At 41.9% G+C, this 21435-nt stretch overlaps 1 protein-coding gene across 7 annotated transcripts in view; it reads left to right on the top strand.

Moving 5' to 3' along the window:
* Positions 1-13254, top strand: part of AGTPBP1 (ATP/GTP binding carboxypeptidase 1) — a 140908-nt gene extending 127654 nt beyond the window's left edge. For all 7 annotated transcript variants that reach the window (XM_006135883.5, XM_006135884.5, XM_006135885.5 and 4 more), the window contains one exon: positions 12549-13254. In XM_006135883.5, the coding sequence (XP_006135945.1) occupies positions 12549-12726 (178 nt within the window). In that variant the 3' untranslated portion in view covers positions 12727-13254. The remainder of the gene's footprint in view (positions 1-12548) is intronic.
* The last annotated feature ends 8181 nt before the right edge of the window (positions 13255-21435 follow it).

Below are 21435 nucleotides of genomic sequence, written 5' to 3'. Positions count from 1 at the left end.
GGAGCACGTGGGCAGCAGACAGCCCAGACGCGTCTGGGCTGTCCGCTGCCCGCGTGTTCCGCCGCTTTGCTGCCCGTCCCCCTGGTCTGAAGACCAGGGGGACGGGGAGCAAAGCAGAGCAAAGCCGCGTAGCACGCGGGCAGCGGACAACCCAGACGCGTCTGGGCTGTCCCGCTGCCCCCGTGCTCCGCGGCTTTGCTCCGGACGCCTGTGGTACAGCAGCTGGGGCGCTGCCGGTTGGTCCCGTAGCGCCGCTCTGGGCGCTACTGGACCAACCCGACAGCACCCCAGCTGCTCTGCCCCAGGCGTCCTGATTCAGCCACTGCTGGTCAGTTTCAGCAGCGGCTGAATCAGGACGCCTGGGGCAGAGCAGCTTGGGTGCTGCTGGGTTGGTCCAGTAGCGCCGAGGAGCGGCGGCGCTACTGGACCAACCCAGCAGCACCCCAGCTGCTCTGCCCCAGGCGTCCCCAAGTCAGCCGCTGCTGAAACTGACCAGTGGCTGACTCCAGGAAGCCCCTGCCCCGGGCTTCCTGGAATCAGCCACTGATCAGTTTCAGCAGCAGCTGACTTGGGGATGTCTGGGGTACTTAAGTTGACTCTGTATGTAAGTCAGAACTGGCGTCCAGATTCAGCCGCTGTTGAAACTGATCAGTTGCAGCAGCGGCTGAATCTGGACGCCAGTTCCGACTTACATACAGATTCAACTTAAGAACAAACCTACAGTCCCTATCTTGTACGTAACCCGGGGACTGCCTGTATTTGCCTAGTTTTACTACAGGCTCCATAAAAAGCAATAGTGAAGTCAGTACTAATTAAAATTTCATAGTGACTTTTTTATTCTGCTGTATATACTGTGCATTGAAATAGAAGTACAATATATTCTGTTTGATTTATTTTATAATTGTATGGTATAAAAGAGAAAGCAAGCAATTACTTCAGTAGTAGTGGACAATTATATTTGTCATAACTTTGTAAGCAAGTAGTTTAAGTGACATAAAACTTGGGGAAACCCAAGACCAAATAAGACTCCTGAAAGAGGTACAGTAGTCTGGAAAGGTTGACAGCCACTGTTTTAGGTTATCCATTGCTTTTAGTTTTTAAATTTGGTTTAATTATAGCAGAACAGAGACCAGATTGAGCTTTAGGAGTTCTCATAGAATTTTCCCCAGAACTAGAAGAGATGAGATTTTGGTTAATGGCAAGGAGGAAACACGTTCTAGAAATGAGAGAGAAAAGAAAACCAGCTACACATTCTACATCCCCATTGTACTTTGTGGGAAGGTTGATGGTACTGGCAGTGGGGTAAACAACCCAGAAAAAAGGGGGAAGCACTTGTCAGTGACTTAAACTCAGACAAGTCATAGTGGATCATACCAAAGGTCTATCTAGCCCAACAGCCTGTCTTCTGACAGTAGCCAGTGCTAGGTGTCCCAAAGGGGGTGAACAGAACAGGTAATCAAGTGATCCAATTCCTTGTTAACCATTCTTGGCCCCTGACAAACAGATGGTAGGGTCATGATTTCTCTCTATCAGCCATTGATGGACCTATTCTCCATGAATTTATCTAGCTCTTTTTTGAACCTTGTTATAATCTTGACTTCACAACATCCTCTGTCAAGGAGCTCCTCAGTTTGACTGCACATTGTGTGAAGAAATACTTTTTTGTTTTACACCTGCTGCCTATTAATTTTGTTTTGGGCATGTCAACATAGCAGCATTATTTCAAAATAACAGTGCGCATCTATACAGCAAATTATTATTTTGAAATAATGGCAAACTGGAGGGCTTCTTACTCTGACTCCTGTAACCCTCATTTCACAAGGAGTAAGAGAAGTCAAAGGAGGAGTGTTCTTTCTTTGACTTCCTGCTATGTAGATAGTGCCAAAAACCGAATTAAGCTATTTTGACTTCAGCTATGCATCTTAACTTGACTTTGTCCTGTAGTGTAGACATATCCTTGGTGACCTCCAAGTTCTTGTGTTATGGGAAGGAGTAAATAACTCTTCTTTAAAATCATGACTGGTGTGGGAAAAGTAAATATGGACCTTTTATCGTATTGCCTCCTAGACTTCTCTTTTCTTAGCTGAAAAGTCCCAGTCTTATTAAGCTCTCATATGGCAGCCGTTCTCTACCCCAATCCTTTGTTGCCCTTTTTTCTGAACTTTTTCCAATGCCAAGATGAGGCGACTATATCTGCATACAATATTTAATATGTATATAGATTCAATAAGATATTTTGTATCTTGTTCTCTATCCCTTTTTTGATTCCTAACATTGTTTGCTTTTGTCTGCTGCTGCATATGGAGTGTGTGTTTTCAGAAAATTATTCAGACACTCCAATATCTCTATTTTGAGTGGTAACAGCTAGTGTAGTCCCTATCCTTTTATATGTTGTGGCAAAGCTCTGGACGTGCCCCATGTGTCTTGCTCTACTGGCAGATACTATTTAGCCTCAAAGGCTTGCTGTAGCCCTCCACACAGCCTCTTCCTCTTTACAAGAGCTAGGGGCCACAGCTTACTGAGTCATACTCCTCTTAAACTAGCTAATGATCTCAGGGTGAAAACCCCTCTATTGTTCTGGTCTCTCTTCTCAGGGCAGTCTCTATATTGGCATGAGGAGAGGTTTGGGGGAAACCTGGCCTGTCCACTACTCTGGGTTCTGACCCAGGGATCTTAAGGTAGCAGCGACAGACTTCCAATCTGACAGCTTTTTCTCTGGGTCACTTCCCCAAACTCCTTTTCCTTGGTACCTCCTAGCCAGTCCTTAGCTCACCCACACACAGCTTCTTCTATGCTGAACTTCCTCATTCTGGTCCATCACTCTTTGTCTTTCCCAAGTAAGGTGAGGGGGGGAAATATTTGTAGCAGCCCCACTGGCTTTAATTGACTATAGATGTTTAATAAGCTTGCTCCTTAATGCAAGTCATTAACTAGCCCCAGATGTCTGCCTGCTTTCCATTAGAGCAGTGTTTCTGAAAGTGTTCCACAGAATCACTTTGAGAAACACGTTAACTGTCCGCCCTGGTTTGTTTATTAACCAGCGCCGCGGCCACAGAGCCTCGCGGCTCCCATTGGCTCCATTTCGTCCTTTGCAGCCAAGGGGAGCTGTGGAAAGTGCCGTGGGCTGGGCCACTGCTTCCCACTGCTCTGCTTGGCTGCAAAGAGCGAAACAGAGCCAATGGGAGCTGCGAGGCTCCGTGGCTGCAACGCCGGTAAATAAACTGGGGTGGCCTGTTAATGTGTTTTATCAAAGTGATTCCATGGAACACTTTCAGAAACACCGCATTAGAGTCTGGTAGCCTGCTAATTTAGGTTTTTCATATTGTATACTTGGGATTAAGTTTTTCAATATACCTTACTCTTATTTATCAACATTAAATTTCATTTACCATTTTGTTGCCCAATCACCTAGTTTTGTGAGCTCCTTTTGAAGCTCTTCAGTCTGTTTGGGACTTACCTATCTTGAGCACTTTTGTATAATCTGCAAATTTGCCACATCACTGTTGACCCCTTTCTCCAGATCATTTATGAATAGGTTGAATAGGATTAGTCCCAATACAGACCTCTAAGGACACCAATAGTTATCGCCTCCATTCGGAAAACTGACCATTACTTCCTACCCTTTGTTTCCTATCTTTAACCAACTATGCGAGGACCTTCCTTCTCATCACATGACAACTTACTTTGGTGAGGCACCTTGTCAAAGGCTTTCTGGAAATCTAAATAGACTGTATACACTGGATCCCTCTTGTCCACATGCTTTTTGACCCCCTCAAAGAATGTTGACCTCCCCCTCCAACAAATTATGTTAATCTGTGTCTGACAATTGTGTTCTTTATTATAGTTTCAACCAGTATGCCCAATACTGATGTTAGACTTACTGGCCTGTAATTACCAGGATTATCTCATGAGGATTTTTAAAAATTGGTATCAATTAGCTATTTTCCAGTCATCAGGTACAAAAGATGATTTAAAGGACAGGTTATAAACTACAGTTAGTAGTTCTGCAATTTCACATTTGAGTTCTTTCAGAACTCTTTGGTGAATGCCATTTGGTCCTGATGACTATTTAGTTTATCAGTTTGTTCCAAAACCTCCCCTAATGACACCTCAGTCTTGGACAGTTCCTCAGATTTGTCTCGTAAAATTAATGGCTCAGGTTTGGGAATCAGGTTTCACATTCTCAGCCATGAAGACTGATGCAAAAAATTTGTTTAGTCTCTCCATAATGCCTTATCCTTGAGTGCTCCTTTGGAATCTTGATCGAGTGGCCTCATTGGTCGTATAGAAGGCTTCCTGTTTCTGATGCACTTTAAAAACATTTTGCTGTTACTCTGAGTTTTTGGCTAGCTGTTCTTCAGATTACTTTTAAGCCTTCCTAATTATATTTTAAATATAATTGTTTTGTCAATTATACTCCTTTCTATTTTCCTCATGAGGATTTAACTTTCACCTTTTAAATTATGCCTTTTTAAAAAAAAATCTCTCACAGGTCCTTTTAGTTGGTTAAGCTGCAGTGGCATTTTTTAGGTTTTCTTACTAAGTGTATTCCACAGATTTTAAAAAACAAAGTTGAGCCTCTGAAAAGTTACTTTGCCACTTGCAAGGATTTCACTTTCGTCATGTACCTTTTTAATTTCTGTTTGTTTAACCTCATTTTTGTGTAATTTCCTTCTCTGGGCACATCTACACAGCAGGGCAAAAGTCAAATTAAGATATGTAACTTCAGCTACTTCAGTTGTGTAGCTGAAGTCAAAATACAGGCAGTCCCCGGGTTACGTACAAGATAGGGACTGTAGGTTTGTTCTTAAGTTGAATCTGTATATAAGTCGGAACTGGCATCAGCCGCTGCTGAAACTGATCAGTTTCAACCGCGGCTGAATCTGGACGCCAGTTCTGACTTACATACAGATTCAACTTAAGAAACCCAGGCGTCCCCAAGTCAGCTGCTGCTGAAAGTGATCAGCGGCTGATTCCAGGAAGCCCGGGGCAGAGCAACTCTGCCTTGGGCTTCCTGTAGTCAGCCTCTGGTCAGTTTCAGCAGCGGCTGACTTGGGGACGCCTGGGGCAGAGCAGCTGGGGTGCTGCTGGGTTGCTCCAGTAGCGCGGCTCCTCGGCGCTACTGGAGCAACCCAGCAGCACCCCAGCTGCTCTGCCCCAGGCGTCCTGATTCAGCTGCTGCTGAAACTGACCAGCAGCGGCTGAATCAGGACGCCTGGGGCAGAGCAGCTGGGGTGCTGCCAGGTTGGTCCAGAGCAGTGCTGCGGGACCAACCCGGCAGCCCCCAGCTGCTCTACCCCAGGGGTAGGCAAGAAAAGCCCAGACTGCTGGGGGGGGGGCAATAGCTGCACCCCCCCCCCCCCAGCAGACCAGAGAGGCGGGGGTGGCGGGACCGCCCAAGTCCTCCATGGCTTTGCTCCGTCTCCCTGGTCTGCTGACCTGGGAGACGCGGAGCAAAGCAGCAGAGCACGCGGGCAGCGGGACAGTCCAGGCACGCCGCGGCTGTCCCACTGCGGGTATGATCCGAGGCTTTGCTCCCCATCTCCCTGGTCTGCTGGTCGGGAGACGGGGAGCAAAGCTGCGGAGCACGCCCACAGGGGGACAGCTCAAGCACGCCCGGGCTGTCCCGTTGCGGGCGTGCTCCAAGGCTTTGCTCCCCGTCTCCCGACCAGCAGACCAGGGAGACAGGGAGCAGCTTTTCTCGCCCCGGAGGACGGGGGTGGCGGACCGCGGCGCATCTGGGCGTCCCGCCGCTCCCGTCCTCCGGGGCGAGAAAAGCCCCGTTCGTAACTGCGGATCCGACATAAGTCGGATCCGCGTAACTCGGGGACTGCCTGTAGCTTAATTCGGCTTTTGACGCTATCTCCACAGCAGGAAGTTGAAGTAAAAACATTCTTCCTTCGACTTCCCTTACTCCTTGTGAAATGAGGGTTACAGGAGTTGGAGTAATAAGCCCTCCATCTCAACATTATTTTGAAATAATGTCTTGCTGTGTAGATGTGCATTTTGTTATTTTGAAATAACGTCAGTTACTCCAAAATAACACTGCTGTATAGACGTACCCTCTGAAATTAAATGTCACGGTGTTGGGTTGCTGTGGCACTTTCCATCAAAGGAATGTTCACTTTTTTTTAATATCGTGATCGCTATTTCCAAGCGGTCTAGCTATATTCACTACTTGGACGTGATCCTGGGTTCCGTTTAGAACTGAATCAGGATTTGGCTCTCCTCTTATGGGTTCCAGAACTAGCTTTTCCAAAAGGCAGTCATTTAAGGTGTTAAGTGCTTTGCTTTGGTTCTGAAAAACTTAGCTTTATATGAGGTTTTTTTCCCCCCCTATTTCCATCAGTCCTGTACTCCTTCACCAGAGGAAAAACATGAATAATAAAGAGCTAGATTTTATACAATTACACTTTTTTCCCTAGATTTTTTTTAAAAAATATGTCTTACCACCTGTGGTTTATTAGCTTGCCTGATGTGTGGTGTTCTCTCTAAGTTTTTTCACCCATGTGCCAATTCATCATATCCACATTCACTCTCACTCTGTCTCTTTAATGCTCACCTCCCAATGCATACTTGTATTATTATCCTTGCTATTTGGTACTTCCTTCAGTGCCCATGTAGTGTGTCTCATTCTATTCTTTCAAAGTGTGGTGGTCTAGTGTTTTGACTGGTCTGTGTATTTCATATTTTTATTGTTATTTATTTGCACTTCAATTTAATTTTTTTAGTAAAAAATTCTAAAAGTCTCAAGTGTCTTGGTTGGAGTAATTATCCATATGGTGACTTTTAAAAAAAATGTATTAAATGTAGGGTTTTTTTTTCTACTAGTGGTGTACTGTTATGCACCCAGGAGCATCTGCAGAATAGAGCAATAGTGAGGGCAGTAGGGAGGAAGGAGTACCTGAACACACACTGCCAGCTGTGCGCACTCTGCTGATCAGCTGGACAGCAAGTGAATCTCTCTTGCATGGCCACACAAATGCGCATCTTCTAGGGAATGCAGCTGATGTGCTTTGACAAATGGCATCCATGTAAAATAGGGATTAAAAATGCTAAGAATTAATAGCAATACGATTATTAAATACGTCCAAAGGCTGCATCTGCACAAGGTAGGGATATGATTTCCTTTGCTTTTGTACACATTGCTTGTGCTATTCTTATTGAGCTAGTTTGAGTATAAATAGCAGTAGGGCAGCAGAGTTGAGACTAACCCATGTTTGTTACCTGTCCTTGGCATCAGCCAATGAATAAACCCAAAGGGTGAACTTGAGAAGCTTGTTTATTAGTACAGATTCTTCATAGGACAGCAATACACACAGATATCATATGCATGCTGGCAGTTTGGAGGCAGACTACAGGTGCTGAGAGTTAGTTTCAATTTTGCAGGTGACTGAAACTGGCCAGGTGACTGGGGTTGCCAGGTATCCGGTATTGACCCAGACAGTCCAGTATTTTTGCCTCCTGTCCAGTTAAAAATAAAATTCAGAAAATACTGGACACCTAAAATGTCAGGTATTTTCTGATTATTATTTCCCCTGCCAGGAGGCAATAATACCAAACACCTGGCAACCCTACACACACTCAGCAACCGTGCCCAGCCCCCGGGACCTCCAGAGCCCCCGCTTACCTGGTTCCACAGGGAAGCTGTCTTCTGGCTCGGATCAGGAAAACAAGATGGCCACTGACAAAAAGTCTCAAAGGCTTTTCTTAAAGGGGCCATGCTGTTTTGTTTTTGTTTTTGTGGGGTTTTTTTTGCACAACAACCTTGGTCTTCCCCTTTTTTTCCCTGAACAGTTTTTTCCCTAGTTATTTTTTGGGGGGGGGGGGGAGGGGGAGGGTGTTCAGTATTTTTAGTTACGCCATCTGGCAATCTTACAGGTGACAGCCCCCCTGAGATTCAACCATGAGGTGACAAGAATTCCCTGGTGTCCTTTAGGATCCACAGGAGGGCTTTACTGCTTCCGGTTCATTCCTAGGTTTGGCATGCTGTTGTATCTTTCTGATGGAAGACGCTACCTGGCCACTTGTTACATCCATTTAAGCACTTTGCAGGAGTTTTTCTTAGCCATAAAAGGCAACACATGCTGTGCTGTCTTATGATTGGTTTTTCACTCCTGCTTTCTCATGCATACATTAGCAAGTTACATATTCATACGCATGAATACAATTAATTCTATTAAGGTGATGTGGCCTTATTAGATACTTTCCAACATAACAGGGACTTTTGTAATCCATAGTTGCTCAGAACATAACAGGAACTGTCCAAGCCACATTTGCTTAACATAACAGGTCCTTGTTCAAACTGTAGCTTGAGAAGGCCGATGAGAGGGAGGGAGAAATGGCAGGGAAAAGTTGTGTCCAGCCGGCTATATTCCTGTGTGTGTGTGTGTGTATGGGGGGGGGGGGGGGGAGGCGGGCGGCGCATTTCTAGTCATCTACATTCCTGCCCCTTGATTAATAATTTGATCACAATAAAACCATCGGACAGCAGCCCCCCAAAACAGCAGATGGAGCTTGGTGACTCATTGAACCAATGGCCTAGTATAACATAAGTATAAAAATACAATGCAAAAATATACCAAAAATAATTAGTAAAACAACAGTGTGGTTCATTAAGACCTTTAAAATCCCCGAGGCTTTGGGGCTTCAGGGTAGCAGGCAGGGTCCTGGCTGGTAGGCGTGGTTGCTTGGATTGCAGCCGCTGCCTCTTCTGCAACTTCTCCCTCCTAGAGGCTGATGCTGGGTGTGTCCTGGGTGTGCTCCACTTCAATGAAGAGGGAGATGACCGGCTCCCCTCCCAATATGGTATCCAGCTTGAAGTAGTGGCAGGTGTGCGGTGCTGCCCTGAAGCATCCATTTGGTTCCCTGGCCTTGTGGTAGGCCTGCTTGAGCTCCTTGATTTTTTTTTTTTTTTTTTTCATCCAGACCTGGTCCAGGGACTGGTTGTGTCCTTTGTCGGACAGGCTGGCAGCAATCCGTCTGCTTTCTGGTACGCATATCCTGGAGTTTGGCTCTTCCCTGTAGTCCTTGATGAGGTCTAGGATCTCTGCACCAGTCCAGGCTGGAGTGTTCCTGTGTCCTTGGCAAATGGCAGCCAGGGGAGCAGCAGGAGTGCTGGCAGCTGTGGGAGGCTCTGAGGTAGCTTTGGGGTCACTCATGGCTCCCTCGGATACTGTTGTCTCACACAGGGCTTTCACAGCTAACCGCGTGGGACAAGCCCTTCTCCTACTGCCTGGCATTTTAAATTCTGCAGGAGAAAGGGGAGCAGTGGAGATGCTAGGTGTGTCCAGAGCAGTCAGAGATGCAGCTGTGAGAGGCCTCTGGAGGCCAAGTATTTTGAATTAGCAACACTGGAGCATCCGTAGTAATGCTATTTTGAAATAACAATTTTGAAATTAGTGTTATTCCCCAAGGAAAGCAGTACAGATTTCGAAATAGCCAGTCTGTTTTCAAATAATGGGCTTGGCAGTGTGGATGCCCCACTTATTAATTCGACATAAAGGGGGTTATTTTGAAATAACTCCCTAGTGTAGACTAGGGCTAAGGTGCCACATGACTCATTGTTTTAATAAAAATGATAATAGGTCTTGTTTTTTATAAGAATGCATAAAATGCTTTAAAATGCATGATTTTCTAGATTCTGTCATAAACAGACTTTTGTATAAAGGGAGGTTATGCTTTTTAGAAGCAGTATGCATTTGTCTGAGTTCTCATTGCAAAGTTTATCTTCACACATTAGAGTTCATATATTTTATTTTATTTAAATTTAAATTATACTGTTAAGTTTTAAGAGGCTACTTGAATAGCAATGACTTTAAAGTAAGCATACACACTATGGAATCGATGACAATTCACCAGTCTTAATAGCTAAACCAATTTATTATCAATGTTTTTTGTTTTAAAAGGAAAGCAAGAGCTGATGGGGATATGAGAGGGAGGGATTATTGAGTACATTAATTAGAAACAACTCAAGGGAAAAGTTAGGAAATTAAAATCTATAGAATCAGCATGGAAGGCAGCTAAAAATACATTGAGTCAAAAGATGTATGCCCTGACATTAAAGAAGCAAAATTGATTCAACAGCAAGGTTCAAATGTTAGGCACCAGAATGTAGAACTCCAGCACAAGTGAAAACAGTGAGGTAGAGTCTCAGTTTTAGATGCATTCTAAAATACAGGTTAAAGAAGGCTAAGAAGAATTTTTGAAGAATTAATACCAAGGATGGTATACATTCATTACATCAAAAATAGAGCCATGGAAGGGCCTCTTGATTACTTGTACCAAGCACATACACTACAGGTTAGACTGCCAAAAACTGGGACTCCCTCATCTGGCAACATCTGTGGTCTGGTAGGCCAGCGAGTCTTGGCTGGGAGCCCCAGTGACAAGAAGGCTGGTGGCTTGGAGCCCGGCGGGGCTGGGACGGGGTCCAGAGCTGTGGTAGCACAGCTAGGGCCATAGTAGTCCCATTAGCGGGGCTGGGACAGGGACGCAGCAGTCTGGGCTGCCAGGGCCACAGCAGGACCACAGCCTGGCATGGGGTGTGGCCAGGGCTGGCAACAGGGAGGGGAGGCAGGTTGGGTGGCCAGTAGCAGGAGACTTCTCCTGGTCCAGCAAATTCCCTCGTTTGGGACTGGTCAGGTCCCAAGGATGCCGGCCCAGAGAGGTCCAACCTGTATTGTGGGCGCTACCAGAATATTAAATAATTGTTAGATATATTTAGTTAGTTGTTGTATTTATTTTTGTGGTATTTAGTAAGCACAAGCAAGCTCTTAACCTTTATTTTATTTTATATAATATTCCTATTATGTGAATCTCAGCTGTCAATTATACTTCACTTGAGGTTGAAGGCACAAAGAATAAGCTCAGTGAAAAATATTTGCACCAAATTTGAGCCTATTGCAAATGGTCCTTTTTGTATTCCAAGAGTTTGAGTGGAAACCGTGATAAAATTAAATGCAGAGCTACTATCAAGAGATCCAATAGTGTATCTCCAAAAAAATTATAAAAATTCAAATGTATAACTTTGATTGAAATGCTTAATGATCCTAGTACAATAAACCAAAGCACCGTATGTGTTCCTAACACACCTATTGTGTTTTTATGAGCTGTATCTGGTTACCGTTGATCCCTTAGTTCCATCTTCTCCAATGTAGAAACATTTGGCAAACCCAATGGGGAAACTGTATGATTTGATTATGAATTAAAATTGATAAGTTGCAGATACTTTCTGGGACCTTATCTGAAGTCAGAACTACTTCTCTTATAAAATATTTAGAAGCATTTAGTGCTTTTAAGCAAATAGCTTTATCCTGTGTCTCAGTGGAGAATAATGAAGCTGGGCATGAAAAAAAATCACTTATATTTTTCTCATAATAGGAAACTCTGGGGTAGTGTGAAAGGCATATTTTCAGTTTTCTTAGGTTTACTCTAACAGTAGATAACTACAGGTTGGACCACCCTGGTCTGGCACCCTCAGGACCTGACCAGTCCCAGATGAGGGACTTTGCCAGCCCAGGGAAGGTCATATATGGCTCCCCCGCTTCTGGCTCCCCCAACCCTGGACCAGCGGCTGGCCTCCTGGCTGACTCCTCCTTGCCAGGAGCCTTGCTGCCCTGTCCCTGCTCTGCTGGGCAGATCAGCTCCCTGTTCATCGAGCTCCTGGCCCTGCTGGGTTGTGCCCGGCTGCCCAAATGCAGTGTGCCAGGCAGCCCAGCTGTGGGGAGCCCAGCCCTCCAGTGGAACTCTCTGGTCCTGGAACATCCTTGGTCCTGCTAGACGATGGATGTTGCCGGACCAGGGAATCCCGGATTACAGAGGTTCCACCTGTATGTTAGAATCTTGGAAGACATTAGTTTAGCACATTACTATAGAAACCAATCAGAATACCCCATTGTCACTTGCTTCTTAAAATTCACTACTGCCTGGGAGCTGTAGGATTTAAAATGGTACTTTTTAAAAGGAATCTGTCCTAAGTATGAGAAGATTTAGCAATCTGGAAATAACTTCAATACTATACAAAGAATAAGGCTTTACACCCTGCTTTGTTAGCACTTGAGTTTTCATTTACACACCAGTCAAAACTGCTCTTGCTACATTTTTCAACTAACAACTTTTTTGTACCTAAAATATAAGTTTGCAATCAGAAAACAAGCTTATTAATTTAAAACACTGAAGTTGAAAGCTCTTAAGGGCAGGGAGTGTCATTTACTTATGTCTGTTCGGTCCCTATAAAAGTTTATACATAGTGCATATGTTCTGTAGTAACATTTAAACATCCAGTTCAATGACTTACACAATGTGTATAATATGTTACATATATATCCTATGTCGTGTGCGCGATATTAATTTTGTCAGCTGTGTAAATGTCATTTTTGCGCACAGTTCATGTGTGCTATTCGCTTATGCTGGATTTCTTGCATTAAAATAAGTATAATTTTGAATTATTCATTTAGCTCAAGATAAGGAAGTGGATTGGCTGAGTAACTGAATTTAAATCTTTTAAAGTTATTAATGTAACCTATCATGTGTTTGTTTTACTACAGCCCCACTACATATGTTCTGGATGAAGATGAGCCTCGCTTCCTTGAAGAAGTTGATTACAGTGCGGAGAGTAATGATGAGCAAGACATTGAATTGGTTGACAATGCAGGCGATTATGAAGCCTTTGTTCAGGAAGAGGGGCTTTCTGACTCAGAAATTACAAGGACACACCTTTCTTGAACCATCTTTGTAGATGTAATGAAGAAATTGAATGTCCCTGGTTTTTCGTGGACAAGGAAACTGCGAAGTATTTGGCTCTCAAGATGGTTGGCTCAAAGAGACAAAAAGGAATTAAAGCCAGTTTAGATGAAAGACAATAAACGTGTTTGATTTATGGTGATAATGGCATTTGTTTTATTTAAGGAATTCAGTGCTTTCATTTGGCATTGAGTATATCAAACAATTGCTTTACCATTTCATTTTCTACCAAATATTATTGCATGGCTTTTTGTGTCCTTAACTTCCCATAATCGCCAACAAACTGATTATAAATTGTAGTGTCAGGTACAGAAATGTATATTCCTTGTGGTACAGTCCTTTGAATTTCTTCCTGAAAATACATATGTACAGGGTTTTTTATTAATTTGTGTTTATTGAGGTTCTTCAAAATTATGTTAAATATTTGATTGTCTGAAGTAATGCAGAACTTGCTTTGAAATAATTTCATTCTACAGTTACTAAATTAAACAAATGAAAATTTGAATTGTTGCACTTGTTTCTTGATCCTTTAATATGCTGAATTTCTATAGTTTCACAACAGCCATTATTTAAAATACACAAGAATATCTAAATTGCCTTTTTTTTTAAAAGAAAGTTATTCTTGCAAAATGGCTCAGTTCACTAGTCAGAAACATTTTATGGTTGCTACTGCATCTGTACCTACTATGAATTGTATGTTTTTATAAAACTCTTCCCTAAAACACAGCATCTCAGGTGAAGAGACCCATGTTCATCTCCAGTGAGCTAATCTTTAGCTTTGAAAACAAGTTTACTCAATAACAAGAATTGACTAAATATGTATACTGTATATATATTTTGCTACCTACATGTTTGTAAATTTTATTATTTAATATTCTTGTCAAATTCTTGTATTGTCAAAATGAGTTCAGTTTATTCTGGACATGTTTTTAGGGGGAAAGGTGTTATCCATTTTGATTTAAAGTCTTCATGTCAATCAGATTGTGATGTGAGAATGATCAAAGACTTTGAACTTCCCTCCATCTCTACTGCCCCACTTATGCTTATTGAGTTAAAGGAGCTGAAGTTGCTGCTAAAAGTTTATAAAACAATGTTGGTACAGCAAAATATTTAATTATCCCTGCTTGATGTGACCCAGTTCCTAGTTTTGAAAGATACATGTATAGCATAGGGGAAATCTAAAAGCATCAAGCAATATCTTCTTATAATGCAGCAGGTCCCTTACTGATGAGAGATTTTTAAGCATCAGCAGTGCAAATGAAATTGGTGTGAGTTTGGGTTTTTTTGGTAGTACGTGAAATAAAAACCATAGAGGCTCTGGGGGTAATAAGTGAAAATGACCAATAACACTGGTTCAAATCCGGCTTATGTGCTCTCTCTTCCAACTTTTCCTTTTTAAGGACTGACTATGTTAATTGTTCTGTGACCTGTATTGAATGAGTAGGCAGGGTCAATCCACTCCTGGTGAGCAGGTGTTTAGAAAGCAAAGTGACCATAAACAGTTGGCACTAACTGGCAATATCTAGACAGACCAAGAACTGAACCTGCCATAGAGGCTGATGTACCCTGTTATTACCAAGAGGTAATCAGTCCTCTTTAAATCAGGGTTGAGACACATTAGCAGGGCAATGTAGGGAAGCTTGTACCGTTTTGTACTGTTCTGTGCATATCTTCAGTATCCAGAATGCTTTCTCTAGCACCTTTCATATTTAATAAATTAATGTGCTGTTTTAACACAGCACGTTAATCAGCAACTCTGTGTGTAGAGTGACTTAGTAATATAGATTTAAAGACTCTCCCCCTCCCCCCGTAGGTTGATTACATTAGGTCTGATAACATTTAAACAGCTCTATTGCAGGATCCTTAATGACCATCCTGTGTGTGTGTGTGTGTGTGTGTGTGTGAGAACACTGTGTTTGGACTTAGGGTTCTGGAAGATGAGACAAGAGTTATGAATGGCTATTGAATAAATATTTATTTAGGGTGTTAACAAACAAGTACTTTCCTTAAATAGAAGTCTAAAATGAAACGTTGTATTGTGTTTACATTTTAATCTAGGTTTTGAATCTTGAATTCATTGTATGCAAGAATTTCAAGAGCATGTTTTATGTACTATATTGAACATGACTCAATATCTAGGTTCAAGTTATAACAGATGGAATTCTAGTCTTCTAAATATTTTTTATTGTTATGACTCAACATATTTTTGGTATTACATGAAGGCTCTAATACAACCATGCCAGATTCTTCATAAGGAAAGGCCTTTGCCTTCCTCCAAAATAATTAGTTTAGAAACATAAGTATTTGATTTTGATTGTGGTATTTACTCTGTGCTTCTAAAGAGTGAATGCTTGGCACTGCTAGATAATGAATTCCAATATTCCCTATCCAGGTGTGATACAGACTATAACACAAGCTTGATGATTTTTCTTCACCTGTGACATCTTTCATTGAATGTAATGAACCAACCTGCTTCATGTAATATTTTCAAAAATTACCATTTATGCCAATTTGTATGTGGTGGTTTTTGGATGTGAAATGTACAAATCCAACTGAACAAAGAGAACCAGTGTTCATTTTAAATAAGGCTATAGCAGCAGTAAACACTTCTTCCAAAATACAAAAAATTCAAGTATCAGATACTATTTCATTGTAATGCTGTACAAGACACAATTGTGGCAGTATTATTATGCATGCCCAGATCTAAATATAAGAAAATATATAATAAAGGACTCATTATAATCATCTTGTTTCTCTATACATTTTATTGGATAGAAAATAAAAATCCTTAATTTTGTGGTATTTTCCTTTGGCAAGTGTACATTAATAAGAGCAGTTTCTGGTTTTCAGTATAAGCTGGGGTTGCTCAGTATTATGAAAATGAACCATACCATAGAACTGGAAGAGACCTCAGAAGGTCATCAAGTCCAGCCCCCTGCTCTAGGCAGGACCAATTCCAACTAAATCAACCCGGCCAGGGCTTTGTCAAGCCGAGACTTAAACACCTCTAGGGATGGAGACTCCACTACTTCCCTAGGTAACCCATTCCAGTGCTTCATCACCCTGCTAGTGAGAGAGTTTTTCCTAATATCCAATCTGGACCTCTCCCACCACAACTTGAGACCATTGCTCCTTGTTCTGTCATCTGTCACTACTGAGAACAGCCTCTCTCCATCTTCTTTGGAACCTCACTTCAGGAAGTTGAAGGCTGCTATCAAATCCCCCCTCACTCTTCGCTTCTGCAGACTAAACAGACCCAAGTCCCTCAGCCTCTCCTCATAGGTCATATGCTCCAGCCCCCTAATCATTTTGGTTGCCCTCTGCTGGACCCTCTGCAATGCGTCCAAATCCTTTTTGTAGTGGGGGGCCCAGAACTGGACACAATACTCCAGATGTGGCCTCACCAAAGCTGAATAAAGGGGAATAATGACATCTCTGGATCTGCTGGCAATGCTCCTCTTAATGCAACCTAATATGCCATTAGCCTTCTTGGCTTCAAGGGCACACTGTTGACTCATATCCAGCTTCTTATCCACTGTAACCCCCAGGTCCTTTTCTGCAGAACTACTACTTAACTGGTTGGTCCCCACCTTGTAACTATGCTTGGGATTCTTCTGTCCCAAGTGCAGGACTCTACACTTGTCCTTGTTGAACCTCATCAGATTTCTTGTGGCCCAATCCTCCAATTTGTCTAAGTCACTCTGGACCCTATCTCTGCTCTTAAGCGTATCTACCTTTCCCCCCAGCTTAGTGTCATCTGCAAACTTGCTGAGGGTGCAATCCATCCCCTCATCCAGGTCATTAATAAAGATATTGAACAAAACCGGTCCTAGAACTGAACCTTGGGGCACTCTGCTAGAAATCGACCGCCATCCTGACATCGAGCCGTTGACCACTACCCGCTGGGCCCGGCCTTCTAGCCATCTTTCTATCCATCTTACTGTCCATTTATCCAATCCACATTCCCTTAACTTGCTGGCAAGAATATTGTGGGACACCGTATCAAAAGCCTTGCTAAAGTCAAGGTATATCACATCCACTGACTTTCCCATGTCCACCGAGCCAGTTACCTCATCATAGAAGCTAATCAGATTGGTCAGGCACGACTTGCCCTTTGTGAATCCATGCCGACTATTCCTAATCACTTTCCTCTCATCCAAGTGCCTCAAAATGGATTCTTTAAGGATCCCTTCCATGATTTTTCCAGGAACCGAGGTAAGACTGACCGGCCTATAGTTCCCTGGATCGTCCTTCTTCCCTTTTTTTGAAGATGGGCACTACATTTGCTTTTTTCCAATCATCCGGGATTTCTCCTGATCTCCACCACTTTTCAAAGATAATAGCCAAAGGCTCCTCAATGACATTTGCCAACTCCGTCAGTACTCTCGGATGCATTAAGTCCGGACCCATGGATTTGTGTACATTTAGCTTTTCTAAATAGTTCCTAACCTGTGCTTTACCCACCATGGGTTGTCCATCTTCATCCCATCTTGCGTCACTTAGCGCAGAAGTCCAGGAGCTGACCTTGTCTGTGAATACAGAGGCAAAGAAAGCATTGAGTACTTCAGCTTTCCCCACATCATCTGTCACTAGGTTACCTCCTTCATCCATTAGGGGCCGCACACCCTCTCTGATCACCTTCTTCTTAACATGCTTGTAGAAACCTTTCTTGTTATCCTTCACATCCTTAGCCAGTCGCAATTCCATTTGCACTTTCGCCTTCCTGATAACCCCCCGGCATTCTCGAGCTATATATTTAAACTCTTCCCTGGACTATTTATGTTCTAGTTCTGTCAATTTAAAAATTTAAGAAGGCAGCAAACTGCATTGTGTTAAGCTTTTCATTCCCAGGTTAATGGGCAGAATCAGTTTTTAAAAGATTCATTTATTTTGGTGCTTGTAAAAATGACAGACTGACCAATTTGACATCACCATTATATAGATACAGCAAGAGAAGTAATGATGTATGCTTTACCACACCCCATAACTAATACACTTCTCTCCTCATTTTGGGGAGCACTCTATGGTTTAATCTCTGCCTCTTCATTCCATGTTACCCACTGAAGACATTTTTGTGATATCCATTGTATATTGTAATTTTCATTCATCAATCAGAACAAAACCCCCACACAATGGTTTATATAGGATGGAGTTCTAATTACAGCACGAGCACATGACTTTCATGGCTTTGGTTTGAAACTAGTGTGAGGGCAGGAAAGGGGGCAGTCAAGAATTAGCTTTGATATTATTTCACAAAATGCATAAATATACATACTGATATTACTTAATATATTTCTTAAATTATACCACTTGCAAGATCCCCCATACCAGCTACATGCTCCATTATTATCTTTAGTAGCAGTGAAGTCCCTATAATGAGAGGAGAGAACCAGGAAGGCTATAAGGAAAAGAATGAGTGCCTGTCTGACTTTCTAAAATATGAGGAATTTAGGAAAAAATATTGAATTTTGTTTGTTGAAAAATATCTAATCATATGCAAGGAGACATGTTGAAATCTGACATGCTAAACAACTTTGACAACTGGTAAATCCTATATAATCTGTCTCTTAAATTGTGTGTTATTTCTGAATAAAATCAAGACTGGTTTCACCTCTAAAATTTCTTATAGGCTTCTCAATGTAAACCCCTTAACCAGCTCCTACTGTTTAGACAAATGAACCCAAGATAAGTTATCTTTTCACAAAAAACAATCCGCTGCATTGTTTGTGAATTCCTCTAAAGTATATACAGTAATGGAAAATTACCTAATTTAAATCCAATCTGAATCACCTCAAGAGGGTTCTGTGCCTTATGTGATAATCATTAGCCTGTCAGAGAAATGGTTGCTGTTCAGTTCATGATTTAGCATTATTAATCAGGAACCATAAGATTACCTCAGAGTAGAATAGCACAGGCTTTTCTTTTCTATTGATGTTTTTGAAGGTGTATGTGTGTTGCGGGAGGGCTGGGGGAGAGGAGTAGTTATCTCCAAGGCAAATGCACCAATGCAGCCCAAAAAGAATTTCAAATTACTAATACCAGTGCTTTGTAGCACTTGCAGCTGAACATTGATGGGTACTGTCAGTACAGTATTCTTACTTATCCTCTCAAAATTACAGGTATTTACATTTTGGTAAAGAGAAAATAAAAAATGTGTGTGTAAAGAGAAGCAAGTTAGATCCTACCTAGTACATCATATGGCATGTCTGACTCTGTCATTCTGACCTTACTCTCTCTCACTTACATTCCATAAAACTAGCTCCTAACTATTTAATTGACATGTATTTGTTAACTTTTTAGAGTGATTGAAACAAAAGGAGAATGAACAGTGGTTTGAAATCAGGACCCAAAAACTGCAGGCATCTAATCCTAGCTCAAACTTTTTTTTTTTTTTTTTTTAGGAAAAAATAAATCACTTCATATGGCCACTTATATTACCTCAACTACAAAAAGAGGAGAAAAAGAATAGCCTATTTTGCAAGTGTAATGTGAGGCTAAAAATGGTGGCTTTTGTTGGTGCTGGAATCCAGCCAGTGGGAGAGGATGAGGAAATTAAATCTAAGGACAAATATATTCAAATATATTCTCAATTTGGAGAAGTCAGGTAGCAGGCAGCTGATGCTAAAGTGGCATCCTTGATATAAAATATGTCTCACTTGATTCAAATAGTCTGTGCCCATCTCCTTGCAAATACTGGATGCAGTGCAAACTTGTCCATGATACTCTGATTCTGACCACATCCCTTTACCCCCCACTCCCCACTTCATTCTCTATCTCCAGCACCACAAAAATAGTGTCAGTTTGGTTCTACTGCAATTCTGTTAGAACTCAACCTCTTTCTACTGAGTGGTGAAAATGTGGCTGGCTCATAATCAAGAATCTAGTCTCTGGTTTCCTATCAACTATAGTAGAATCCTTTGTCCTGAACATGCTCTATGCCAGGATACTAACTAATAGTAATGCCTTCTCTCTCACAAATTTCTCCTTGGTTAAAACATTACCAATGTCTCAGTTTGAGGAAGATAGCTGAATTCATAATGGAATAAGGCAGTGTGTTACTTGATGACTTCTCTATCCCTAATTCATTCAGTCCAAGAGAAGTTCATGTATATAGCTATCAGCTGAATAAGGTGATACTATTAAGTTTTTACATTTATCTCCCATTGCAAACTGAGTAGCTTGACTCAGCTTTTGGAAATGGTCATCAGGTGTGAAGATGAAAGGAATCTAGCCAATCTCGCTAGCTTTATGTGCAATAGGAGCTGGATCCAATTTTTTTTTTTTTTTTTTTTTTTTAAAGAGGTTTAGCCTAAGTGTTTCTAATACAAGCAAAAGTCAGGGCCAGAAAGGAAATCAGGTTAAAATTTTCTTTACCAATCTGAAAAGTGGCACCTGCTTATAACTGCTCAATAATTAAATGTCAATTAAGTAGCATGAAGAAGAATCTGTTATAGCTTATGTGTTGCACATTGTGGTGGAAAGAAGAGATGGCCACTATTATATATTAATTTATTCTGAGTCAGTAAAATGATTAGTTGATGAAATTTTGAAATGGTTACATCTGCAGAGTGCTTTATCAAAAAGATGAAATTTCATCTTGAAAGTAGACAAGTGGTATTATCTTCATTTTACTGATATCATCCCTTTACTTCAGTTTCCCTAGGATTACAGAGGAGGACTGGCCATCCCAATAACACAACCCAAGTTTCCTAATTCTGTCCTAAGTACTAAATTTTGAAATAAGTTATTTTGAAATTACTTTGCAATTACCTTATTTTGAGGTAAGGGTACTGTGCAGACACACCCACATAGACCAACCAAATCAAATAGAGCACACACTGTAGCTTCACTTGTTGGGGAAAGGAAAAAACAAATAAATAGTCTATTTTCTATGTCTTGATCAGCAGCTAGAAACATTGGAAGGTACAGACCACCTACTGAAATTACGTCATATTTGCATGTGCTATTGTTTTTTCCCTGAATTGACACCTGCAAACTATGGTGAAATACATCTAGCCTAGTGGAGAGGTGGAGGATGCACCTTTCACAAATAACCTTGTACCAGAAGATGCTAATCTTGGTGGTCATTCAAATAATATTTCCTTGCTATCTTCGTGCTAAAGTTTTATTTATTGTTAATGCTGCTGTTTCACTCCAAGGCATCTACTAGTGGTTAGAGTGGCTATATCCCTGGGAAGTGAAAACACTGAGGCTACATCTACACTACAAGGTTTTTGCGCAAAACAGCCATTTTTGCACAAAAACCCGCAGAACGTCCGTAACTCAAGTGTGTTTTTGCACAAGTAAATTGGCAGAACAGAGGGCTTTTGACACTAGTTATTCCTCTCCCTGCGAGGAATAACTCCTTTTTGCGCTACACCTTTTGCGCAAAAAGGCAGGTTTGGACACTCGGGAGGGGTTTTTGCATAAGAAACCCCATCGGCCAAAGCACAGGTGCTCTGATGGCCATTCACAGAATGGCCATCAGAGCTTTCTTATGCAAGATCATCCATGCAGATCATCCATGCAGTGTGGACGCTCTCTTGCACAAAAGCACACCACTTTTGCAATGTGCTTTGAGGTCAGGACATGCTTTTCCACAAGAAGTTTTTGCGGAAGAGCAGGCTTCTTGCACAAAAACCTTGTAGTGTAGATGTAGCCTGAGAGGGGTAGTGCTAAGCATATTACAGC

This window comes from Pelodiscus sinensis, chromosome 6 (assembly GCF_052426305.1).
Source record: "Pelodiscus sinensis isolate ZL-2025 chromosome 6, ASM5242630v1, whole genome shotgun sequence".
NCBI lineage: Eukaryota > Metazoa > Chordata > Testudines > Trionychidae > Pelodiscus > Pelodiscus sinensis.
This window is presented reverse-complemented; position numbering and strand designations above follow the sequence as displayed.